Below are 26,501 nucleotides of genomic sequence, written 5' to 3'. Positions count from 1 at the left end.
TTGGATTCCAGTTGTTTATTGAACCCATTTATAAATGAGCACTCTTCCCATTCATTATAACATTATTATATACACTTCCGCATACGTTAAAAAACTACTACTATAATGTACTCTCCTGTACATTATAGTTGCTAAAAATGATTACGAGAACTATTTCTTCTACAAGTTTCTTAGAACTACCTTTAAAGTTCCAAGCCCTTAAACATTTGACATGTTCTAAGCACAAAATATGAATAGTGACTTGGAACAGAAATTTTAACTTATTTCATTCATAGATTAAATCACAACCAAGGAATTAAACTCAACTTTTTCTAATCAACAGATTTAAAATTAACTCCAGATACACTTTACCTGAGATAGATTTGTCTTCATTTCTGTAAGCAAGTCAAAGCCATGCCTCACTGTCACAGCAGGCTGGCCTGCCAACAACCCAACCCTCATAATGGAGAGTCGGATCCGCGTCAGCCAGTCTTGACAAGTTTGGCGATTGGTATAGAAAAAAGTCCTAATGACCTTTAGAATAAAGAAAAAGAAGAGCTCACGGTTGGTTAAAATTTTAAGTACAGACGTCTCAAATACACAAGACTACTGGGATTTCAGCTCTGCACACACTGCCAGGCTTGACCATGAAACTGCTACAAAGCAACACTCAACCCACTGGAACCAACCTTGGGAGGTGACGTTAATGCATTAGCGCACCCCTCATATGCATTATACATTAACTTCTCCAGATTTTCCAGATACTGCAGAAGAAGAACAAGTCTAAGCTGGTTGCTACTGTGGCCTTCATCATTGTCTGCAGTTGTCCATTGACTAACATCTTGATCGGGGTTTAACGTGTGAGCCGCGAGACTTCTAATGATACCTTAAAGCAAAGACAGAACTCCATATTTAAAAGACATCTCTGAAGATTCTAGAAGTTAGAGATAATTTCACAAATTCCTATTTGTCAAGCATCCTCTCTAACCTACCATTTAAAAGCAAAATTCACAACATGAAAGGTCTTTTATTTTAGGGGGAAAAATGTTTTCTTAACACAAATCCCCTAGTTTTTTTTTAACAAAAAAAGACATCCATGCTGTTGTCAACACAATTATTCAGTGAAAGGTTATTTTAGCAAATATTATCTGAAAGACTGATCAATTATTGAGGAATAAAAAAAGCATATAACCTCAAATCTCTGAACAAAGATAAGAAACCCATTTGTTTTTAAAGCCTATTTATTTTGAGACAGAGAGAGAGAGAGAGAGAGAGAGAGAGAGAGAGAGAGACAGCACACGCAAATGGGAAGGGCAAAAAGAGAGGGAGAGAAAGAATCCAAAGTAGGCTCCACACTACAAGTACAGAGCGCAAAGAGGGGCCTGGTCCCACAAACCATAAGATCATGACCGGATCCGCTATCAAGCCTATGACACTTAACTGACTGAGCCACCCAGGAGCCCCCATCATTTCTTAATATAGGTTTTAAAGGTACTTCTATCACCAAGTTTGAAAAAGCACAAAGCCACTTACCTTCAATTGTCTGGAACGTATCCTGAGCTCTGCCCAGTGGGGTTCTCAACTTAGAAAGCACAGTGAACTGTGCTGCTTCCCAAATAGCCCACTGCCAAAGGACGGCATCTGTCTTTAGAAGATTTCGGGGAATTGTTGATTGGTCACGCTTATCCAGTCTCTGGCAGCTATAGAACAATCTTTCTAACCAATTGTCCTTCCTGGGAAAAGTAGTTTCATATTTAACAGACAATGACAACTTCATTAAATAAAAAAAAAATAAAAAATAAAAAAATTTGCAAGGGGAACAGGCGTAGGGGACTACAATTTTTCCTAGTTCAAAAGGCAAAACCCTTAACGCTGAGAAGCATTATATCCCTACCTTTCATGCTGAGGAGGTCTTTTACAGTTAAAACAGGATGGGGTACGATGTGGAAGGATTATTACGGTAAATAGCCCATGAGAATTTGGCTATCAGGATAAAACATTCACTGCAACTCAGCACCTGCAGAATGTCTATGTCCCCAGGCCTCTCCTCGAAACATTAATGACTAAGTCAGAATAGTTAACTGTCAAACATATTTCATCACTCAATTTTAAAGCCCATTTTTGTTTCTTCAGATGCTATCTTCGAAGCAATTCTTCCTACTGCTGGAAACTAAAATAACCCATTTGAGAAGATATCACTTTCTATTCTGCCACTCCTGACATATTCTCTCCAAAAATGGGTGTAGGGTCAAGACATTCAAGTACATTTAAGTTGCTTTTCCCAGATGAAAGAGTCAAAGAAAATCTTACCCTGTTCTATGAGAATTCCCATATAAAATAAAACTAATAACATCAGAGAAATCTTGTGGGTGAAATGTGTTACTCGGTGCTTTACTCATGTGACTTCTTAATGCTAAAGAAATTTCTTGAATTTCTGTGTGATTGTTATTGCTGTAGACAGAAAATAAAGTCACTGTTACACAAAATGTTTTAGTGAACAGGCTAGTTCATACTGTAAATGGGCTATTTCCTTGCCAACTAAATGCAGAAGTAAAAAAATAAAACAGACTTCAAAACAGACACTGAAATATTATTACAGCTTCAAAATCAACCTAGTAAAAAATAAAGATTACAGTTGAGTTTTTCAAATAACTGAACTACTAAGAAACACATTTTGGCACCCTATTATATAAATTATTCGGTACTTATTACCATGAGCTTCTAAGTTTATAAAAAATATTAAACTTTGTTACTTTCTTCTAGACCTGGACAATTTGATCCTTTGACATGTCTTCAGTCACTGAGAAGTGCCACACAAGATGTGACACTGATTCACTAATAGGCAATTTGTCTTTTCTTAAACTGAAGGACTACTAGGCAGTTAAAACATAGTGGGAGGGATGTGTTTGTTCTAACACAACTGTTATACCTCAAGACAACATCTAAAGGAATTGACTTCAACAGCTTTCCAAATGCTTGTCGAATGCGAGTTCCACTGTGGACAAGCTGAACACGGCAAACATCAACACACCTACAAAAAAACGAAACAGGTAACAGAAAGAAGTGCAGCAACAGTTCCAAGGTACTAGGCCCAGGGTCAGAAGATAGAAGCTTTAGTCCATACCGCTGTAGAAGATCATCTGGCAAGGAAGACGACAAAGCATGTAGACTGCTGCAGGCTTGCAGACAGATATTCACGTCTTCCACAAGAGCTATTAACAGGAATTAAAAGATACTTTCAGTTTGGCACAAGAAATCACATGCCAGTACATAACTTCCTGAACACACTCACTCGTTCAACAAATAGTGAGCGCCCACACTATGGACTAAGCATTGCTCCTGCCTAGAACCATCACTGGCAGTAACAGCTGGGAAAACGATGCGTTCAATAAAACCCACTTAAAGTTACTAGTCTTCACCCAAACCTTTTTCTGAAGGAAATTTCAAAAGTATATGGAATGTATAAATATTTTTGTAAGATTAAAAATGTGACAACCACTTAAAAACAATTTATTTTTCATGTATTAAGAATACCAAAATTTGGGGCACCTGGGTGGCTCAGTCGGTTAAGGTTCCGACTTTGGCTCAGGTCACGATCTCACAGTTTGTGGGTTCAAGCCCTGCGTCAGGCTCTGTGCTGACAGCTCGGGGCCGAGAGTCTCCTTTCAATTCTATGTCTCTCTCGCTCTCTGTCCCTCCCTGCCCACATGCGCGCATGCACACACTGCCTCTCTCTCAAAAATAAACAAACATTAAAAAAAATAACAAAAGCTAAGACAGATTATGCATCTGCCCCGAGATGGGAATTATACATTTCATGTTATGAAAATGTTCAAGTGACTATCTTTCTCTTATTTTACTAAAGACCCCTTTCAAGTGTAGATTAACAAAATCTTTAAAAATCACAGAATCTTACTGTTGGCTAAAAGGCCTTTACAAAATTTATGGAAAGATGGAAGAGAGAATAAAGGTGCATATGTTTCAGACTTCTTCATTAAAACAGCCACTTCCAAAGCCCACGTCATTAACAGTTTCCTGAAACACAAAATATACAACTGATTTTACATTAAAGAGAAAGAAAGAAAGAAAGAAAGAAAGAAAGAAAGAAAGAAAGAAAGAAAGGGAAAGAGAGAAAGAAAAGCTTTAAAATAATCTATTCTTCTTACATTGGTTTGCTTTTGGCTTTTTAACTATCTCAAGCAACAGAAAACAAAAATTCAAACTATAGAAATTCCTTTGTCAAAAAGTTGAATGCCTTTTAAGAAAATCTCCCCAAACCAGAAGGTGTAGCACAGAATATAAAAAATCTGTATAGGTACATTCTTCTACACAACTGCAGGCAGGGAAGTTTCATTCAATTCTTTCGGGAAAGAACAAGAAATCCTGGATTAAATAATAAAGCTGTATTTTCAAGTGTGTCATAACGAAGAGGCTGCTCTACCCCACTGCCTTAAGGCTGGATTTCTTACCCTCAAATTATGTAGCTAAGTTAATGAAAGTTAAGAACACCTCATATTATGAAATTAGCACTTAGTTACCTTGTGTCCTGGTTAAGATTATCTTTCTTAAGCAATATTCCCAGGAGATTTAATATAATTGAGAAATGTTTTTTTGTAGCTGTAGTTACAGTACTAATCACAGCTCCATCAAACAAAGACGGGGACGAAGAACTAAGACTACTAGATATAAAGTGATCGTGCCTGGAAGACAAAAGAAAAATCATCTTTCATCTCTAATTTTTTTTAAAAAAGCAGTTCCAAAGTCAACACTTTCAAGTGCCCATCTTCCCTCATAAAAATTAAAAAGAAATTATTTTAAGTATCCGTACAGCACAGTACCTGGTACAATGAGAATACAACGTGTAGAGCACTGCATACTGAATGGCAGGGAAGTGAACAGCCAAGTCACCGTGCACAATCATCAGATTCTTACTCAGGAGGGCAAAGACAGTTGGAGACAGTGCCCACATCTGATGACGTAAAAAGAGAGTAAATGTTTGGTTTCTCCAAGACACGCTTGTCCTTCAAAGTACGTGCACACATGTTTAAAGTCTAAAATCACAGATTTAAATCCAGAAACAATCTAGTGCATTAAACCTGGGGTCAGCATTCACTTTTTGTGAAGAAAGTAAGTATTTTAGACTTTGCAGGTCAGGTGATACCTCTGTTGCAATGGTCGCCTCTTCAACTCTGCCAGGGTGGTGAGAAAACAGCCATGGACAAAAACATAAATCAGAGTGGCTGTTTCCAGAAAAGTTTCCTTACAGAAACTTTTTATACATACCATATTTACTACATACCATATTTACTACAGTAAATATAGTATATATATATATATACAACACTATACTATTTTTATACATACTATAAATCCTTAATTTTAATGGGAATTATGTGGTATGTGAATTAAATGACAATAAACATTGTTTTTTAAAAAGAAAAACAAAAATAGGTATTGAGCTGTACTTGGCTCACGGGCCAAAGTCTACTAATTCCTGATCTAAACAAAGCACTTGGTACCCTTAAGTGTACTAGACTAGACTGCCTCTCCTCAATTTTCCATCTGCTGCAAATGGCAAGGTGCCCTGTCCAATGAGAAAAAAGGTACCTCCTGCCACTCTAAGCCTTTTCCACCTTTCCCTTTTCCTTCCACGGCCAACATACTCCATTCCACCTGACTGTCCCTTCCCAATACTGTTTCCAGAATGCAAGACAAAAACCTCCTCAAATCTATATACAGTAAGAAGTGCTCAACAATGAAAGGTTAGGGTCCGAGTAGAGTTTACTGTCTCCTTCCAACATCTGCCGTAAGGAGCAGTGAAAAAAGGAGCTACACGTGGAGTGACACAAGGCAATCTGATCACGAGAGTATGCAAGTATAAACATCAAATATTGGCTTTTCCCTCCCTTCCCTCTTAGAAAACTTTATCTCTTAATTATATCCTATTATTTTTTATTAGAAGCAATGTTTTTCAATCCTTCAAGGTCTAACAGAAGGGGAAAATATACATATCAGCAATAATTATAAATCAAAAAAGCAAGGTCACTTCAAATTTCTTAAAGGAAACTTATCTTTCTTCTTTTCCCCAAAAGAAAGAATATATGAGTATTCCTAGAGAAAAGTAGGCAGTCAAAAAGTAAAACCATCTGTAAGCACTAACTTTAGTGAACAGAAGGAGAAAAGCAGGGAAGAAGGAGCTGTGTATTAAAAAAACTACACAAATTTGAGCTGTAGAAAATGTTGACAAATTTTTTATAGGTATGCTAGAGTCAACAGAAATTCATAAAAGACATTTTCCTAAAAATAAAACAAATGTGAAAAAAATCTTTTCAAAGGCTGTCAAGGAAAGGAAGAAGAAAACAAAATCTAACGACAAGAAAATATTCCTGTCAATTTTAATTATCCAGGCATGTCCTAAATATGGCACTTTGTTCTACAGTGACTCCAGAGACACACCGACATGATAACAGTAAATGAAATAAACATGCAATGACAAGAGGCTTAATTGAGATTAAAACAAAGCCACTACAAGTAAAGACTCACCCCAATTAGCGAGTTTTTGGCATTTCCAATTGTAGTCAGGGCACTGAGGTCAAATATAACTACAAATTTGGCATTGTCTACATTGAATACATGATTTTTAAAAGCCTCGTGTTTTATTTCAGAACAGGCATCAGGAAGTTGTAGACTATGTAGCAGATTGTTTAGGGCACAAGTCATTTCCCCCAGAATTAATTTATAGGCAGTCTCCAAAACAGGAATGTTCTTCAGGCTGAGCACTGCTTGATAAACAGCATGGGCTACTGCAACAACCTTCAAAAAGAGAATGCAGGAGAGTGATAACTAAATGGAAAATAAAATTACTAGCTGCCTAATGTGATGATACAAATCAATTTGAAGACCGAGAAATTCACTGTCCAGAACATCAGAGACCTTAATTTCTTTAAAAATCCAACCTTAAGGAACCTACATACATCAGAAAGTTTATAAAAATTTTCAGAGGCGCCTGGGAGGTTTAGTCAGTTAAGCGTCCAACTCTTGATTTCGGCTCAGAGGGTGGGCTCCCGCCCTGTGTCGGGCTCTGCGCTGATGGGGCAGAGCCAGCTTGGGGGTGTCTGTCTGTCTGTCTGTCTGTCTGTCTCTCTCTCTCTCTCTCCCCCCCCCCCCACTTCCCCAAACGTACGTGCATGGCATGCGCTCATGCATGCTCTCTCAAAGTAAATAAATTTTAAACATTTTCAAAACCTTATTAGAGAGAAAGGGTCCTCTAAATTAAGAGTTCATAAAAGTATCAAAACACACACAAAAAGAGCAATTTGTTAAAATTGGTTTTTCAACAACTACTTGGAAAATCTGTCGCGGTTCTGACTGGGAGTCAGTTGAAAAGCTAATAGTTAAATTTATGACATACACAGTACTTCTGAACTTATAACTTTAAAAAGATAGCTGCTTGTTTTATGAAATTTTAATAAAACTTGATAAAAACAAATTACGGAAATATGAAAAGAATAGCGGCCCATCAGTCTGACAATCAACAAATACTAAGTTAAAGGCATCACTGTAATCATTGTATTTTAAATCCAGTATTTAGCATTTCACTCAGTTTCATTTATGTAGCCTAATAGGCAACTTAGGCCAACTCTTCAATGACCTAAGTTACCAGAAGTTCTTATCAGGGCATCACTTACCTCCTTTTCTTTATGATAACGCAAAAATAGTAGTTTAGATGATGGTATAAACAGTTTTTCTACAAATGACGATGGCAGTTTTGTATTTATCTGTTCAACAATCTAAAAGAATAAAACAAAAAGAAGTGAGCTATCAAGACACAAAAGGACAAGAAACCGTTTTTAAATGCAAAATGATAACAGAAAGAAGCCAATCTGAAACAGCTACACACTGATTCCAATGATAAGACCTCGTGGAAAAGGCTAAACTATGTATACAGTAAAAATATCAGTGGTTACCAGGATTCAGGAGGGATGAATTGGTAGAGTACAAGGGATCTATAGGCAGGAAAACCATTTAGTATGATACTATAATGGTGGCATTATTCATTTGTCAAAACCTTAGAATGTACAATCCAGAGAGTGAACCCTAAGGTAAACTATGGACCTCACTTAATAACCTGTCAATTTGGTTCATCAATTGTAATAAATGTATCACTAAACAAGATTAGTTAATAATGAGGGGAACTATTGTGGTAGAGAGTATGGGAACTCTGTACTTAAGGCTCAATTTTTCTCTAAAACCTTAAAAACTGTTCTGAAAAATATTAATTAAAAAAGTAATATATCTAAACTATATTTTAAATCCTTAACATTGTAACATTTAAATGTTGAGACACTTAAATAGGATACCTGTATCTACACTTAAATATGGGCATTTTTTTACATTGGCAATTGGCAGAAATGTTCAGCAGAATATCAGCTACAATTTGCTTTAAAACAATTCAGTTGGGGATGGAAGCACAGCAAGGAAGACAGAGAGTCAGAGGCCTAGAGGAAACCAGATGGACCATGTGTTTCTAATTATAGAAATAATACAAAGATTCATTATGCTATTCTATTTTTTTAATACCCTTCAAAATGCCCATAATAAAAGACGGAGAGGAGGGGAAATATTTATGGTTAAGGAAAAAATAAACACTATAAAACAAGTTTGATTTGGGAAACAAAACAGAACAAGGTCTTTCAAAATAGCTATCAAGTACCGATACAGTATTTATCATGTGTACTCGATAGTCTTATGTGAAGGACAATGTTTCATCCAAAAAAAGAGAGACAAGGAAAAAAGCTATATTAAGATCAAACACTAAAAGTAAACAGATAACAGAGCAAAAGCAAACTAGATTATGTAAATACGACTAATTAACGCACTCTTAAAAGAACAACAACCAAGGCCTTCACTTCTTCTACACTGATTTAAGGGCCTGAATGAACAAACATATTAAAAAGCAACAAACAAGAATTCACATACCAATGTGAGTAAATTCAAGACTGAGATGATATAATCTGTACCGCATGTCTGGCAATTCTCCAGTTGATCTAATCCATATGTAATGACCATGTCACAATGTATAGTCATGCTAGGATCCAAGCTGCCGAGCAAAACACCAACACACTCATTAGCAGCTGTCAACACAGCCTCAGAAAAAAACACTTGGTTTGCAGCCGTCACACATCTCATTACTCTGTACAGAACCTGCAAATGGGGAGAACAAGCAGCTTTTTAAAAAAATTCACATGCTTCCACAGAGTAAAAAAAATAGTTTCTATTTAATGCAGTTTCAACTGAAAATTAACTGCCTGCCTTGTCAGTAGTCTCTTAATATTCTAGCTCTCAGTGGCTGAATAACAAGGGTATCTTTAGTAAAATACACACAATGATCTTGCCTAAAAAATTCTAAAGTACTACTGTGACAGAAAATGGAATTTGCCATCCTCTATTTCTTTCATACCCAATTTCTATCACCCTCCCTCCCCCACCTAAAGTGACCAAATGGCTGAAGCTCAGAATTTTTATATTCATGAAATACACCAGTACTGAGAACAGTAACAGTATTAACATGGGAATAAACCAGCCATGAAAATAATCTTTCTCCATTAAAGCACTTGGGCTTTTGGTAATCAATCTTTTAAAACTAAATATCCTAGTCACCTTAGCTTATGAAAGTTCATGTACTGATGGCCTCTTTGGAAACATAACTCTCATTCATAACATACAATACCTATTTGAGGATTATGAAAATCATGTAACTTCCAACCAAAAACCCCACTAAACAATAAGCATCACTATTAATGTACTAAATTTCTAATAAAAATAAGTTAAGAAAAAGCCAACAAATTGACACAGTATGTTTTCTGTAATATTCAACAATCACTACATCCAGGCTTCAACCTATAGGTTAAAAAGGCCTAGAAGACCTTCATAAAAGAATATATTAAATATATAACTACCCGGGGAAAGGACTGTTCTTTCCTTTTGTTTTGTATCTGAGTTTATTGCCCTTATTTCAACACTAACAATCATCAAGCCTGAAGATATTAAATCATCTTGTTCAGGTTTAAACTATCAAAATGCTGGTTTTAATTATCTTCAAGATCTGACATTTCTGCTCAAATACACAATTAACTTACCAAAAATTACATATACAATTAATATCCTATTTTATCTAGCAACGTATTCAACAGAAGTAAATAAACATGAGAGTTTTATCCTAACAGTAAAATTTTAATCATTTAACCTTTTATGACTACATCATGCATGTTTCTCCCTTCTTATTCAAGCACAGCCAATGACAGGTTCCCTTCTCATTTCTATCAGACAGAGCCACTCCCTAGACTAATACAGTGCAGCTCACGTTTGGGGCTGCTGAAGAGGGGCAATCACACTGCCTCTTATAACTGATCTCACACTACTATGTATTTAAGTTCTTATAACTTTATAACCTTTGATGTCAGGCTATCAAGTTGTTTCATCCTGCCATGCTCAGAAAAAATTACTTTTTGAGGATTTCTCTGTAATGTACTATTCTTATTATGCTGAAAAACTAAACTCAGTAGTTGAAAAGCAAAATTATTAATTTCATGAAAGATTTTAAAAGAATATTAAAAGAACAAGAATAATGCATTTATGAAGGATCTCATGAGATAAAACTTTGCACATTTTAAAATGCAGTGTAGCCTTCGTCTCATATGGGGGTGGGGAAAGAAGAGGGATACAACAGGATTCCCTACTTTCCTGGTGATTTAAGAAAGCAGCCACATATGTACCTACATACTAAACAAATGAAGAGTTAATAACATAGTTCACAAGGTAAAGAGAAACATTTACAATACACAACCATTTTATTTTTGAATGATACTTAAAAGTCCTAAAGACACTTACATCTGTTACATATGCCTCAGTAATTGGAGGACCTCTAATTGGGCTGAAGCGTTCCCCAATGCTCCTCACTACAGTACTGAACACCCGGAGAAGAGCTGCCAGCTTTGGTAAGGACACAGACGGAGGAGGAACATCTTCATCCACCGACTCCCCAGAGGCCACATGGCTGAGGTCCTAGATGTGAAATCACAGCACTCTTATTTAAGTAGGACATTGTTCAGGGCGCCTTGGTGGCTCAGTCAGTTGAGCATCCACCTTTGGCTCAGGTCGTGATCTCACGGTTCGTGGGTTTGAGCCCTGAGTTGGGCTCTGTGTTGACAGCTCAGAGCCTGGAGCCTGCTTTGGATTCTGTGTCTCTCTCTCTCTCTCTCTCTCTCTCTCTCTCTCTCTCTCTCTCTCTTGGCCCCTCTCCTGTTCATGCTCTGGCTCTCTCTCTCTCAAAAATAAACATTAAAAAAAAATTTTTTTTAAATGTTTAAAGTAGGACATTGTTCAAAAAAACCCAAAAAACTCCCATTTTTAAAAGTTTATTTTAAAGGTTTATTCATTGAGACAGAAAGAGAGAGAATTCCAAGCAGGCTCTGCACTGTCAGCTCAGAACCTGATGTAGGGCTCAATCCCACAAACCATGAGATCATGACGTGAGCCAAAATCAAGAGTCAGACACCCAACTGACTGAGCCGCCCAGGTGCCCCAAAAAACTCCCAATTTTTAAGTCAATTAATTTTGTAATAGATTTTTACAAATAAAGTAATTTTAGCCTATCAGAAATCAGAAAAAGAAACATGAATCTAAATGTAAAAATGAATTTGACTTCTCGAATTAACAAGCCAATATTTAAATAAGCCAAAATAACCTCAACAGATTGAGGAAATAACTTCTCATACCAACTCAGATAGGTATTGAGGAAAAATTAATTCTAGTACATATACTCTGTTACATACAGGTATAAATGAAGCCAGAAACTTGCCATGCTGGAATTGGTTTCTGCCAAAATCTTACTCCAGGTATTCTTTGAGCCACTCAACTCAACAGTAAGTATCCCTACATGAACACCATGCACACAAAGAGCGAAGGGAAGTGTTAAAAAATTATAAAATCTGGTTTACAAATCTAGTTAAGGAGATAAGATATACTCAAAGAAAAAGATTGGCAAAAAATAGGATACTAGAACCCACATACACCTACATATAATTAGGCACCGAAATAATTAAAGGGAATGAGATCTTATAAATACCAGAGGGGGGTTGGGGGGGAGAGAACTGTTACAAACAAAAATGGTTCACTGATACAGATACAGCTTTAAAGGCAGGCCAGGAACAAAGATATTCTAAGTGTGGAGGCAAAGAAACACATACAAGCAAAATACTCCCTTCATTCTTCTCTGAAAGGCTCAAAATAGCAAAGACAAAGCTGAATCATTATGGGAGCCTCAAACACCACACAAGAATCATGGCAGTTCTGAGTAGAGAAGAAACACAGAGGTTCACACAGGACATGGCCGATTTAAGTCATGAGCAGTGGGCCAGGAAACCCAAGACCCAATAACAGAGACTTGAGCAGGACCCTTAAAGTGGATGCACTGCACTTATACAACTGCAGAGTCTGCTGAAGCCAAGGCGTATCCTCCAAAGCATGACCCAAGATCCTCAGTGTATGTGAAAGAAAAGTCTTTAGAGGCTTGTATACAATATCAATTCACTTTACTTTTAATACTTTTAGTAACAGAAAATAAAAATGAACTACAGAAAATGTCTTCAGAAAACTACTAGCAACCAGAATTATTTCAAGTTTTGCAAAATAAGTCCTGCTATTTTTCTTTCAGTCTTTCCGGTGATGCAGCTGGTAACTTAAAAACAACATGTAAGGGACACGTGGGTGGCTCTGTTGGTTGAGCATCTGACTCTTGATTTTGGTTCAGGTCATGATCCCAGAGTTATGGGATCAAGCCCCACTTTGGGCTCCACACTGAGTATGAAGCCTGCTTGAGATCCTCTCTCTCTCTCTCCCCCTCTGCCCTTCTCCCTGGCTCACACTCTTTAAAAATTAAAAAACAAAAAACACACATCTAAAAAAAAAAAATTAAAATATTTTAACTGTCTTGTAATTTCTATTCAAATGTCAAGTGGTCTGAATTATTTTAAAAATAAATCTACGTGTGTCTGAATGGGTCAGTCGGTTGAGCATCTGACATCTGATTTTGGCTCAGGTCACGATCTCACTGCTTGTGGATTCGAGCCCCTCAGTCTTTGTACTGACAGTGTGGAGCGTGCTTGGGATTGTCTCCCTCTCTCTCTCTCTCTCTCTCAAAATAAATAAAAAAACTTCAAAATCAATCAATAAATCAATCAATCTAGCACTGTTTAAGATTTCTGTCTTGTTCTTAACTGAAATCTTAGGAAATAACTCAGGTTTCTATATACTCACCTCAGCATATGCCTCCATATCCTCTAGAAACTGACCAAGAAGGGTGGTAGAAAATGCAAGATCAGCCACCCAAAACGGCTCTAAACTCTGCAACCATCCTAAGAAACATACAAAAATTTTAAAAGAGTAAAGAAAAACAAAAAATCCAAGTTAAAAATAGTATCTAAAAGCCTTGTTTTAAAAGTTATGATTTTCACGTTGCATATCCTTAAAACATACCTTATTTCATAAAATTAGGAATGTTAACTGTTAAATAAGCTGATCATGATTACCAATGTCTTTTAATGCTGCAAAAATGAACAGTCTCCAGAAATTAAAATGTGTATCTGCGTCCTTATTTTTCATATTGTCACTATACACGTGGCTTAGAGTAAAATGCCACAATCTACCACCAGCCTGGCTTTCAACTCCAGAGCCATAACCACCCACCAAAGGTGTCCACTCATCTCCCCAGTGGAAATGGGTCAGACCCACTCTCAGTGTCATATCCTATGTTCAGCAGGTTATTGCACCAATTAAGCTAAGAGAAAGAAACCATTAGCACCTGAATCAAGCCAAAATGTCCAAATGAATTGTGCTAGTCATTCATTTAACTCAAAACAAATGAAAAAATTTGTCTTTATCATTTAGAGTTCTCCAAACGGATCCAGAAAAACAGGTCACAAATATCCAGGATTTCATTCTACACTTAGGAGTACTGCCCCTGCAACACCACCTCCTACCAGCACCCACCCCAAGTGACTAGGGCGAAGTCCTTTCAATTTCTCACAGGTGCAATTACAACCTGTCTCTACCCTCCCCTACGAACTACTAAGTACACAATCTTGCTTTGAAAGGATAGATTTTGCTAACAAGCAATGTTCATTTATAATAACCAAAATACTTCTGGGAAGCAATTCTTTTTCTTACATTAGGAAAGAAATACTATTAACAGCTGGACTCTGAGGAACCAGAGCTCCTTCCCACAATACTTAAATGATTGGTATATGCTGAATAACTTACCAGACACCTGCTGTGTAAGCGAAGGTTTCTGAGTATGATCTATATGCCATCCAACTAATATATCAACTGTATCCTGTGTGGAGACACAGAGAAAAGGGCTAATCATTTTAAGGTCTAACTGCTATCCCTCCTGTGGACCATTTCAGAATTTCAGAGTAAGCAATCCTAGCAAAAGTGTCTGTGTTCGACCTATTTGACATTATATAAACTGGGGGGGGGGGGGGGGGGGGCAGGGCAAGAGAATAATGGAACTTTGTTTATGACCCTGAGGAAGTATTTTTTTTCTTTAAATATTTTAAGGCATTAATGTCAGAAAGTACAGATGGTATTTACAAAAATAGTATTACTGGACCATTCTATCCTAGACCCTCTACTATCACTGATTACACTTTAACAATCAGAAGCTTTGTTTTCTCTGATTCCCAAGGTCCCTATACATACAACCAACCCTTCACATCATCACCTAAACAGAGAGGGTCAGGGAACTCACCCTAAAATTAGTGCTGAAAATATGAGGGTAACATCGAGCCACCAAAAGAATGCACTTGACACATTTGCAAAGTAATTCTGGTGTATCCACGTTTTCAAGAATGGACTGTAGGCTGGTCATTACAAGCTAAAAAATAAAAGTTTTAAATCATGAATATTCAAAACAGAGAAAACAAGCATACTGGGTTCACTATTTATTAGTAACTTTATCTAAAATTGACTATAGGGGCGCCTGGGTGGCGCAGTCGGTTAAGCGTCCGACTTCAGCCAGGTCACGATCTCACGGTCCGTGCGTTTGAGCCCCGCGTCAGGCTCTGGGCTGATGGCTCGGAGCCTGGAGCCTGTTTCCGATTCTGTGTCTCCCTCTCTCTCTGCCCCTCCCCCGTTCATGCTCTGTCTCTCTCTGTCCCAAAAATAAATAAAAAAAAAAAAAAAAAAAAAAAAACGTTGAAAAAATAAAATTGACTATAGTACCAAAGAAAACAAAGTGCACAGTTTTAGCTCCAAATAAAGTTGAAAGCATTTCATTCCACTAAGATTAGGCTGAAAATAAGTACTGTTTCATCGTATTTAATGTCTCTTAAAATATTTCCTAAGTAACGTCTGTTCACATTATTCCTAAGTGCTCTGTTTAATACCATGGACTTGATTAAATTTCAAGTATAAAACTAAGATGTGCTTGGAAAACTTTTCCTTAAAGTACTACAATTACTCTCCAATTCAAAATCCATAGCAAATTTTATGTAATTTATGCTTTAAGATATTAGCACTTGCTTCAAATTTGAAAGACACAGAGATTAACATGGCCCCAACACATGAATGACAGACATGCGGGCTCATGTCACCACTATATACCGTTCTATTTTTTAAACAAATGTAAGGCAGACCACTGATACAATTATCTTGCAGCTGTCAGAAACCATTTTTTTCCTAAAAAGAAAAGCTCTTTACAAAAAAAAAAAAAAAAAAAAATGAGGTTGCAACTATAGAAAAAATGCTAGAATTGGAAAAGCACCTAACATTTTGCAGTTAGAATCTATATGGGTAAAGAATATGAATGGGTGCCAAAATCACGGAGTGAAATATACTTAAAAAAAGGATATTCAGAAGGTCTCAAGGTATCATGCCCAGATTACTGACCAATTACAAAGGGAGAAAAACAAGCCTCCACAATGGGAAGATTCTGGTGGTCACCACCTCAACCAGATGAGCACTCTTTCCCTCTGACAGTAAGATAATCTGCAGTTATGTGCCTGCTGGTGGTGGGTTGCAAGAGTAAGGATGAACCCATGAAGGACTCATGACCAAAATGTTTAAAGTCAGGAAAGAGCAATCAAACGCACAAAGTAGAACATTCCAAAAATAAGAACAGAAAGATGTAAACCATTCTAATTGAGAGAGAGTACAGAGGCACGCTACCAAACAATACACGGGGTCCTGATGGAATCCTGGGTCAGGTAAGACAAAAGCTGTAAAAGCTTCTTAATGGCAGAAGTTTAAATTTGGACTGCATTATGTAATAAAATTTTCTTAGGTATAATAATAATTTTGTTGTTACATAAGAGAAAAGCCTTATTCTTATAAGATGCATGTTGAGGGTGAACTATCGTGAAGCGTGTAATTTATTTTCAAATGGTTCAACAAAAAAGGATGCGCTCCTGTGTGTGCAGAAATAAAACAAATGTAGCAAAATGATAGTAAGTAACAAATCTAGATAAAGGACATATGGGTATTATACTGGTCCACGTTTTCCCATGGATTTGAAAATTTTCAAAACAGGGGCACCTGGGTCGCTCAGCTGGTTGAGTGTCCAACTCTTGGTTTTGGCTCAGGTCAATCTCATGTTTGTGGGATCAAGCCCTGAGTTGGGCTCCTTGCTGACAGCCTGGAGCCTGCTTGGGATTGATTCTCTCTCTCCCTCTCAGTCCATCCCACTCCCGCTCGTCCGCGCACCCTCACACTCTCTCTCAAAATAAATAAATAAATTTAAAAAAATAGTTACAATCTTTTTTTTTTTTAAGTTTATTTTTGAGAGAGACAGAGACAGACAGCACATTAATAGGGGAGGGGCAGAGAGCGAGAGAATCCCAAGCAGGCTCCATGCTATCAAGCTCTGTGCTGTGAGATCATGACCTGAGCTAAAATCAAGAGTCAGACACTTAACCGAGTGAGCCACCCAGGTGCCCCAGAATATAACTATTTTTGAAAGTGACTTTAGTAAAATAAAGCATATCATGAATTGTAAAGAGCGCATATAAATAAAAGATAACTGATATTCTAAAACCATACCAAACTCTAATTTTTAAAAACATGATTAGTCAACAAAAATTTAATTGCTTGTAAGTTTGCTCAAAATTAAATTGAGAGTGATCTTTTAATATATTCAGATACACAAAAGTGAAACAAAACTAAGTAGTTTTGGTTTTCATTTATACAAATTTATTGTATATATCACCTGGAGTAAGAATTTTTGGCACATTATCAAACCTAAAAAGTCCTAGAATGAGTGGTGCTGTTCAGTTTGTCTCCCTCAAAACCAATGAGTGTCCTCCTATCCAGCTTCCTCACCAAGTCTCTATTTTCATATCAGCAAATGATTGTTACTAAGCAAATTCAAAGGAAAGCTTCAAACATGCTAAAAGATAAAAAAAAAAAAAAAAACAACTTTTTTTTTTTTAAAGATTTTATTTTTTAAGTTTTTTATTTCAGTAATCTCTACCCCCAACATGGGGCTCGAACTCACAACCCCGAGATCAAGAGTCATATGCTCTTCCGACAAGCCAGCCAGGTGCCCCTAACTTATTTTAAATCTACCTTTAATGTGTATCCTTCACTCAAACTCAGAAAGAGAAATGTTACTCATATCATATTTACTACCAGTAAATAACCCCTTTTCTAAGTTTCCCTTCTCCAAGCTTCCCTCCAAAAACATTGTTGGGAAGTTGTTAAAAAATTTTCTTCCCCAGTACATCGGTTTTCCCCTTCATTCTTACCTGCATTACAGATGAAAAGGCTTTCTTTTCTCCTACAGTCTCTAATGCTTTGTAGGTGGCACATAAGTAGAGGAGTTTAACTTCATCTTTTGTAGATGAGCTAAATTTGCTAAAAATCCATTTGAAGATCTTCTCAGCCTCATAGCTCAGAGAAGCACAAAGAAGGCCAAGACAGCAAGCTCCCTCCTGTCTCAACTCCTGAAGCAATTTGCTACTGTTTATTTCAATGCAAACAAAACAAAACACACAAAAGGCTTAACATTTCAAAGATGACAAAAATGACACATTTTACAAAAGAATGTCTTCAATGATTTTTCAAATTTTTCTATTCAAACTACATAAAAGGTTGAAATTTTATCTTTAAATGTGTTCTCTATTCTATCCCAGTGCCCAAAAGCATCTTTGTTAGACATTAGATTTTCTTTTGCAGGATCAATTATTTACAAACAGTAAGGAAAGGGCCAGAGATACTAAAATTCAGCCTTCAAATTCCATCTCAAACTACATTAAATGATTCACAGAAAAGGGCAGCAACAAAGGATCAGATAAAACATACTACAAATAACTATATACAATGTAGTGTTCAGTAGGTAAGGACTATAAGATAGGAAATGGTAACAGTTAAAAAACGCAACAAACTTAAAAGGATAACAGCACTGATTTAAGTATATTAATAACTATATAAAATGAAACCATCAAAAAGCAGTAAGGTTCGTGACCTGCTGAGATGAGTTTTTGGTGCTTTCCAACACTGCAATTCTTTGGGAATCACCATACGAAGAATAGACTGCACACCTTTGTGGAGAACCCCAGTAGCCTCGTAGAACAGATGGTGTGAATGCACTGTTGCCCAAAGAAGGAAGCTCCCTTTCACCTCTATTCTCTAAGCAGTTTCAAAATTCTCTAGTTTACAAAAGGTAATTGCATTCATTCATGCCAGCATTAAGAGTCTACGTCATTCCACAAGTCAACGCTCAATTACTCAGTCAAGTTGACAAATTAGAAAAAAAAAAAAAAAGAATGGCATTTCTTTTCAAGTGGATTCCATTCATACTCAATGGCAATTAACATATAAATGCTTTAACACCGATAAAGATGGCAACACAATGAAACATTAAGTAGATATTCATAAATGAAGCCAATGAGTTTATCTTCTTGTATATTTTTAAATAATTTCTAAAAATGCATTTTAAAAACTTAAAATTACCCATAGTTACTTACCTTTCATTAAGCACATCATGTACAGCAGCCAAGATATTATCCAATTGTTTAACTAGTACCTTTAAAAAAAAAAAAAATTTATAAAAAATTCGAATTCCTATACTTTCAATAACACTGTATACTTTTTACTCATGTTCCCCTCCAAATTCTAATCAAACAGCACACCTTCCTTTTATTATTCCCAGTCCCCAATTATCAGGAGTGTTACAAATTTCCTTTCAGATTCTGAAATGTATCTGTTCCTATGTACCACCATGATCATCAATGAAAAAATAAACTCAAAAAGCTTTTTTTACTTATGCTCAAAAAAAAAAAGTGACGGATGGAGAGGTGAAAAGTTAAATGACAAAGCAACATGTCACATATGACACACATAATGACAGAATTTAGATGGCAGACATATGATATTCAATTTCAAATTGCCATATATTTGAAATGTCTCATAATAAAATGGGGGGGAGGCAGAAAACTTATTTGAACCAAATATTATTTGACTCACCATGCCATTCTCATTAATTTTTTCCTGCTCCACATCAAGTTCTTAATTTCACATCAGGAGAATTACTCAGAGTGTATTTGTAACTGCTCCTGAACTTTTTTCTTTCAAGAGTTTTTCCATTTATTTAGCCCTGGCCACTAGGGCATACCTACCCATGAATATAATATGTAACCTCCACCCCAACTTCACATATGAAAAACAAAGAGACAGTCTGTCCTAGCATACAGAAAAACAATTCTGAGGGCAACAAAATAAATGGACTAAACGTTAAAAGCACTTTATTGCAGAAGATACCAATGTAGATCCAACAATGGCAGGTAAATTACACAGCAGGCTCATTAAGTTCTCCATCACAATACAGGCCAAGTCAACCAGGAATAAGGAATCCCTGCCATTTTCTCCTTAGAAGCAAATCTTTTCCCTTCTTAACCCACTCCAGGTAGCATTATCTACTTTATTATGGAAACACAAAGTTATCAACATTTCTATACTGTACTCACCAACTTATTTTCTGGTTGCTGAATAAATTCTTTCAACTGCTTTACAGTAGCCAGTCTTCGGTCTCTGTCGTCTTCCCGGGTGATCCTCCGAAGAAGATTCGACAGTCGAGACTCATCGGAATAAGACATCGATCGCTCTGTGAAAATAAGCATTTGTTTCTCGGTGAGCATCCCTTGTCATTAAAAAAGGGAAGAGAAGTTCTGGTTTGCCACTTCCCTAGCAGTGGCATGCCTTGTGCATGGTAGCTGGTGATCAGACATTTGAACTGAACGTGTGATTGAGGTTCACAAAAACGATAACGTGAACAAGAGACAAACAGAAACCCTCCAGCCCAAATATTTCAAAGTACGTCAAAAATCACAGTACACTGAATAATAAAAGTTCAACTGAATGCAGGTCCCATCACACTTTTGTCACTATAAACCAAATTCCATCGGAGTGCTGGGCACAAAGCAGACCCTCAAAAAAGATAAACCTAAGCAAACACCTCATTCCAGAGGACCAGCTGAGAGAGAAAAGAGGATTAGAAATTACTTTCTTCAGATCTATTCCAAACTCTTCAACATCCAGCATGAGTACAGGTAAGAGACTTCTACAGATTACGGATAAAGTCTCGACCGGGCAGAAGGAGGCTATATGCTTCCATTTCTCACTTGGTAACCAGTGGAGGGAATTCTCTTGGTCACATTATCATCATTTTCCTAAGACAAAGTTTTTGTGAACTGCAATCACACATTCAGTTCAACAAATGTCTAATCACCAGCTACCACGTGCAAGGCATGCTGCTACTAGGGAAGTGGCAAACCAGAACTTCTCTTCCCTTTTTTAATGACAAGAACAAATAAGAAAGCTCAAACAACGCTGGTTACTGCCAATAAAATACATTTAAGTACTAAATTTTTCTTTTTAAATTTTCAGCTGTGCATTGGTTATTGATTAACCAATGTACAGTCAAAACAAACTAAATTAAAGGCTCTGATAGTTTCATTTCTAAGGCATGAAAAATTTTCGATAATAAAACTAATTATTTGAGAGAAGGATAGGATTTTTTTTAAGACCGCTGGCCCAGTGAGTAGTACAGTAAAAATGGACACTGAAAGTGTCATTAGGTTAAAAGCCAAGAAAACTAAGCTCTATTTACAACTCTGCCACTGGCCGGGTTACTTAACTCTGAGCCTGCGAGGAGAAAGAACTGGACTAAATTAAATTAGCTTTGGGGTCACCTTCTAGCTTCTAGCATACCAAGGTCAAGGACATCAAACACTTTTTAAAAATCAGCACACCCTTTGACTAGTAGGTCCACATCTGAAAGTTTATCCAAAATAAATCATTTTTTAAAAGCCATACACACACACACAAGCTGTATGCACAAAGATACTTGCCAAGATACACACAACACACACACATACACACACCCCATGGAAACAAATGGTCATAACTAAAGGACCTAAGAGTGACTATATCCAACAAAGTTTTTACGTCAGAAACTTCAAAAATTTCATGCTTAGCTTTACCAACAAAATAAATTTCTTCTAGAAAAATAATGATCATCATTACCTGTAATCATCATTCAAGGCACTTTACCTATTCAGCGGGGCTGTGCTACAAGGCAGAAGGTGGGATCCATTTATTTAACTTTAGAAAAGTGCCCACTCCTTTTATAACCATATTGCCTACAGACCCTAGAGTTCAAGGACTTGTAAGAGCCCATCACACACCATACATTCCTCATCTACTATAATCAGGAAAATCCCTTCTTTAGATCTTAGCTAGTATTCTAATCTTAAGAGAATTCTCTGGAAAGTGTAGTCTAAAAAGTATTAAAACCTTTCCTATGAGAATTTAGTCTAAGAAACAGTTCACAAAAGAATGCCAACCATTATCACCTATACATGTTTTTCAACTTGAAGTAAACTAACCAACTCATGTATGTGCAAAACATTAGTAAGAAATAAGGTGGCCAGGAAAAAGAGATTTGTGGAGGCATTTGTGACTGGTCCCCAGTTTGCCCAATCTTACCCTGTGATTTCCTCATGTCTTTGATGGCTAACGCACGACTGCCATGCTGAATACTGGTGAACTCAGGGCTGGTCACATTGTTAACTCTCAGCTCTTGCCCCAACGACTTCCGACCATAAGTATTTTCCCCAGATCCTCCATTGACACTGTAGCCACCTACAACCAGCAATATTTACATTATTTTAATAGGGCTCTTTGTTTTACTCAATCAATTTCCGATAGTCCAGGATCTTACAACCCCTCTGCAAGCAGCTCAACCAGCCTCTGTTTCTCCTACTCTTCCCCTGTGCTGCCTGCCCTGAAGTCCTTTTGGTTTCATTTTGTGCACCCAAGGAAGAAGAGAAATGAAAACCAAAGTCAGATTTTGCACTTTAAAACTTTTTAGGGGCACCCGGGTGGCTCAGTTGGTTAAGCATCCGACTTCAGCTGAGGTCATGATCTCACAGTTCGTGAGTTTGAGCCCCACATCAGGCTCTGTACTGACAGCTCAGAGCCTGGAGCCTGCTTCAGATTCTGTGTCTCCCTTTCTCTCTGCCCCTCCCCCGCTCACATTCTCTTTCTCAAAAATAAACATTAAAAATTAAAAAAAAAAAAAACTTTTCAGGGGCGCCTGGGTGAGTTAGTCGGCTGAGCGTCTGATTCTTGGTATTGGCTCAGGTCGTGATCTCATGGTTGTGAGATCAAGCCCAGTGTCAGACTCAGCAATGGGCATGGAGTCTACTTAAAATTCTCTCTCACGCTCCCTTCGCCCCTCCTGACTCATGGGCATGTGCTGTCTCTATAAAATTACCAAAAAAACCTTTTAGAAGTTTAGAGGACAGACTAGTCAGGAAACTTCAGCCTTTATGATAATACTGTATTTTGGGCAGCAAGGAAACCACATTATGTGTATTCTAATGTATGAAAAGAATTTTAAAAATTTAAAAAAGGGGGGGGTGGCCCTGGTGGCTCAGTCAGTGAAGCATCTGACTTCAGCTCAGGTCATGATCTTTTGGTTCACAAGTTCAAGCCTCATGTCAGGCTCTGTGCTGACAGCTCAGAGCCTGGAGCCTGCTTCTTGGATTCTGTGTCTCCCTCTCCTTCTGCCCTTCCTCTCTTTGTTCTCTCTCTCTCTCTCTCAAAAATAAATAAACCATTTAAAAAAATTGTTTTAATGTACGAAAAGAACATTTAAATTTTTTCTTTTTTTGTTTTACATGTTTATTTTTGAGAGAGAGAGACAGAGCATAAGTGGAGGAGGGGCAGAGAGAGAAGGAGACACAGAATCTGAAGCAGGCTCAAGGCTCTGAGCTGTCAGCACAGAGCCTGATGCAGGGCTCAAACCCATGAACCACGAGATCATGCCCTGAGCCAAAGTCAGACGCTTAACCGACTGAGCCACCCAGGTGCCCCACATTTAAATTTTTCTAAATGAAGGGGGTAAATTTATTATGAAGTTTCAAAAAGAGCACTGTAAAAATATTTATATTTAAAAAAATTTTTTTTGATGTTTCATTTTTGAGAGAGACTGACCGTGAGTGGGGGAGGGGCATAGAGAGGGAGACACAGAATCCAAGAAGCAGGCTCCAGGCTCTGAGCTGTCAGCACAGAACCTGACACGGGGCTTGAACCCACGAGCTGTGAGATCATGACCTGAGCTGAAGTTGCATGCCAAACTGACTGAGCCACTCAGGTGCCCCAATATTTTTATTTTAAACATATTAAAAGAAAAAAGTAGGGGAGAAAGAAAGATGGAAAGAGGGAGCAAGAGGAAGGCTGGTAGGTTAAAAACCAAACAAACAAAAAAAAACATGCCTCTAACAGTAAGAAAGCATATATACCCTTTTCGTCATTCTGAATGTCAGTGTGAACTCTGGTATCATCGTGCCTTTGCCGAGACACCACAGCTGAACTGGAAGGTTGCAGTCCATAAGAAGAAGGCCCACCCCTATCTCTGGATGAAGAATATTTTAATGTATCTGGGTCGGCTGATGCACTGTCAGTTCTGTAAAGAGAGAAGAGCATGAGATTAAACTTTAAACAAATATTTTAATAGCCCAAATCATACATCTTTTCATTCAAGCCTCTCCTACCATTCTAATTTTTTTCATTACTATTATAAATAAGCACTCCAATTTCAAATGAATCTTTCAACGGGGAAAGGATTATCAATGAATGAAATGCTAGCTTTCAGCCCCTTCTATTTTATAGACCCATTCAGACACACGCATAACTACCAGGATTAGAGTGACCAACTCATCCTGCTGTGCTTGAGAGTTAACGATTTTAGCAGTGAAATCTCGTGTCTGAGGAATCCCCTCAGTTCAAGGCAAACTAAGACAGTTGGTTACCCTGGTCTACGATTCTCTTCACATGATGTGATAAAAGGAATTCTTCCTAAGCTCTCCTCCTAGGAATGGTTAATCAGTGGAAAAATTACCATCTTCCCAGTCGTAAAAATAAAAAGCACAGGCAATATATCAGGCAAGGGCAATGTGACATTCCCTCTCTCTCTCCCCTGAATTCCTAACTTGATTATTTGGTGGGAAAGTAATTATAGAATGATATTTGAAAGCAAGCTCGATAGGATATAAGAAAACATTACCCAGAAAATAAGATTATTTTAACATACTGGAGACTTCACTGAAGACTCCTGAACTCTAGAGACTACCTATTAAAATTATAAAGAGTGAGAAAAATAAAAATAAGGTATCAGTAATCCAATGAAGCTGAATTAGAAGGCTGCAGTCCATAATCTACTTAAAAGTCAAGTACTGTCTAGAATAATCGCTGATACTTAGACATTAATAAACAAGTAGTGCAGGCCAGGGTAAGAGTAGTCCTTATCCTTACGTAAGGATCAGCTCTATGCCTCAGTGTCCTCATCTGTAAAGCAGGGAGCTGTGTTTCATGATTTCTCATGAGCCTTATTCCTCCAGCCATCAATCCTAAAGCATCAAGAAATAAGACCACACTACTCTACAACAGCATATGAAAATACTAAGAAGCTCCTGTCCTATTGATACTACTTCTGAAAGGAATAACCTTCTTACAAATAATCACTTTTATGATATGTACTAAAAACACCTTCTGAACCCACAATTATTTGGGAAACTTAAGGATACTGGCCAAGAGCAGTAACTAACCTATTTCTCAACCCCCATGGCTCCTCCCTCGTATATAAAAGTGACTTCAGTGTTTGTGTATATATTTCAATTTATCATCTTTTCTCCACCCCCCACCCATAAAAATACTAATCATGCAACTCTGAATAAGCTTAAACACCCTGATCTATATTTAAACTGTTAATACAGAATGCAAACAATAGGTCCAATGAAACTTGGATAAGTGACACAAATCTAAATTATTCCTAAGGTCTGTTAATCTGAAACGTGATAAAATTTCGTAACCTTAGCCTACTACAATAACTAAGGCTCCATAATGGAGTATCTTCTTCAAACATTCAGGGTTCACTTGTCGACAAGGCTCAGTACTTCCAAGATGTGGAAAAATAAAATCTATGGAATTTCAAGAAAAAAAATGTATGAGGATTTTTTTTCTAAGCATACTAAATCTGTAAGCATTCAAATACCATTAACACAAAATGGAGCATGAGAGCTTTTTAAAACGAATGTAATGGCATCCCCCATGTTTCTAAAAATAGCACACTGAGTGCGTACCTATAATAAACCATTACATACCATAAATTTCTGAAAGGGAATTGAAAAATAAAAGAGAGCTTAAGAGCTTTTCGGACAGATTTTGAACTCGTACTATACACATGGCACCTAGCACAATCTGGAAAAGTAAGATGTTAGCAAGATAACAAAAATCTACCAATATTTAAATATCTGAATTTCCTGCTTAAATTATGTTTATATATTACATATACTACTTTTACCATTAAGAGTTAAGTATGTGTATCACTTTTCTGGTGACAGCAGTAAACATAAGGCAGCAGAGAATATGAATTAAAAAAAAGATCTGGGCTCAAATCCCGGCTCCACACTGAAAAGGTAAGTGGGACTGTGCACAAGGTACTTAGTCTCTAAGCCTCAACTGTTTCTTGCATAAAATGGAGATAATACCTATCTAATGTGTAAAGTTGTTGCGAGGCTTAAATAAGATAATGGATTCGTAAGACATGCTTAGCTTGCAGGGAATGCTCAAAGTTATTAAGACCATAACACTAAATAAACTCAAGATTTCCAGTCTAACAAACAAATCATACATTAGTTCAAGAGCACAGGAATACAATTAAACAAGCTTTCACATCCAATATATAGCAGCCGATTTTAAATTCTTCATGGAACAAATTAAGCAATCTGCTACCAACAAATCCATTTCTACCCACAAAGCATTTTATTTCAAACTAAACTGAAAAAGAAAAAAGAAAAAAGGAACAACTTCCCAATTTATTAGAAATACAGGTTTTAAAATCCCATGAGTTATGAACACCAAGTATCCCACCCCCATCCCCCACTGGGAGTCTGGGTTTTCAG

General features: G+C 37.1%; 2 protein-coding genes across 8 annotated transcripts in view; both read right to left on the bottom strand.

Moving 5' to 3' along the window:
* Positions 1-26,501, bottom strand: part of LOC122234543 (basic proline-rich protein-like) — a gene marked incomplete at its 3' end in the record, with an annotated part of 342,718 nt that overhangs the window by 263,075 nt on the left and 53,142 nt on the right. The gene's annotated exons all lie outside the window — the stretch shown is intronic.
* SMG1 (SMG1 nonsense mediated mRNA decay associated PI3K related kinase) overlaps positions 1-26,501 on the bottom strand; it is a 98,854-nt gene that overhangs the window by 47,039 nt on the left and 25,314 nt on the right. For 4 of the 7 annotated variants that reach the window (XM_042971091.1, XM_042971085.1, XM_042971087.1 and 1 more), the window contains 20 exons: positions 23,841-24,004; positions 22,021-22,176; positions 20,001-20,137; positions 19,002-19,060; positions 17,781-17,994; positions 14,789-14,914; positions 14,299-14,371; positions 13,297-13,394; positions 10,870-11,043; positions 8,959-9,183; positions 7,668-7,769; positions 6,523-6,792; positions 4,818-4,948; positions 4,518-4,679; positions 3,896-4,014; positions 2,909-3,191; positions 2,290-2,430; positions 1,513-1,712; positions 669-865; positions 352-513 (listed from right to left, as the gene is read on the bottom strand). In XM_042971091.1, coding sequence (XP_042827025.1) covers positions 352-513; positions 669-865; positions 1,513-1,712; positions 2,290-2,430; positions 2,909-3,191; positions 3,896-4,014; positions 4,518-4,679; positions 4,818-4,948; positions 6,523-6,792; positions 7,668-7,769; positions 8,959-9,183; positions 10,870-11,043; positions 13,297-13,394; positions 14,299-14,371; positions 14,789-14,914; positions 17,781-17,994; positions 19,002-19,060; positions 20,001-20,137; positions 22,021-22,176; positions 23,841-24,004 — 3,193 coding nt within the window. The remainder of the gene's footprint in view (positions 1-351; positions 514-668; positions 866-1,512; positions 1,713-2,289; positions 2,431-2,908; positions 3,192-3,895; positions 4,015-4,517; positions 4,680-4,817; positions 4,949-6,522; positions 6,793-7,667; positions 7,770-8,958; positions 9,184-10,869; positions 11,044-13,296; positions 13,395-14,298; positions 14,372-14,788; positions 14,915-17,780; positions 17,995-19,001; positions 19,061-20,000; positions 20,138-22,020; positions 22,177-23,840; positions 24,005-26,501) is intronic. The other 3 variants (XM_042971089.1, XM_042971086.1, XM_042971090.1) reach the window with 3 other exon arrangements.

This window comes from Panthera tigris, chromosome E3, assembly GCF_018350195.1.
Source record: "Panthera tigris isolate Pti1 chromosome E3, P.tigris_Pti1_mat1.1, whole genome shotgun sequence".
NCBI classification, from domain to species: domain Eukaryota; kingdom Metazoa; phylum Chordata; class Mammalia; order Carnivora; family Felidae; genus Panthera; species Panthera tigris.
The sequence above is the reverse complement of the archived record's forward strand: the minus strand, read 5'-3'. Positions and strand labels throughout refer to the sequence as shown.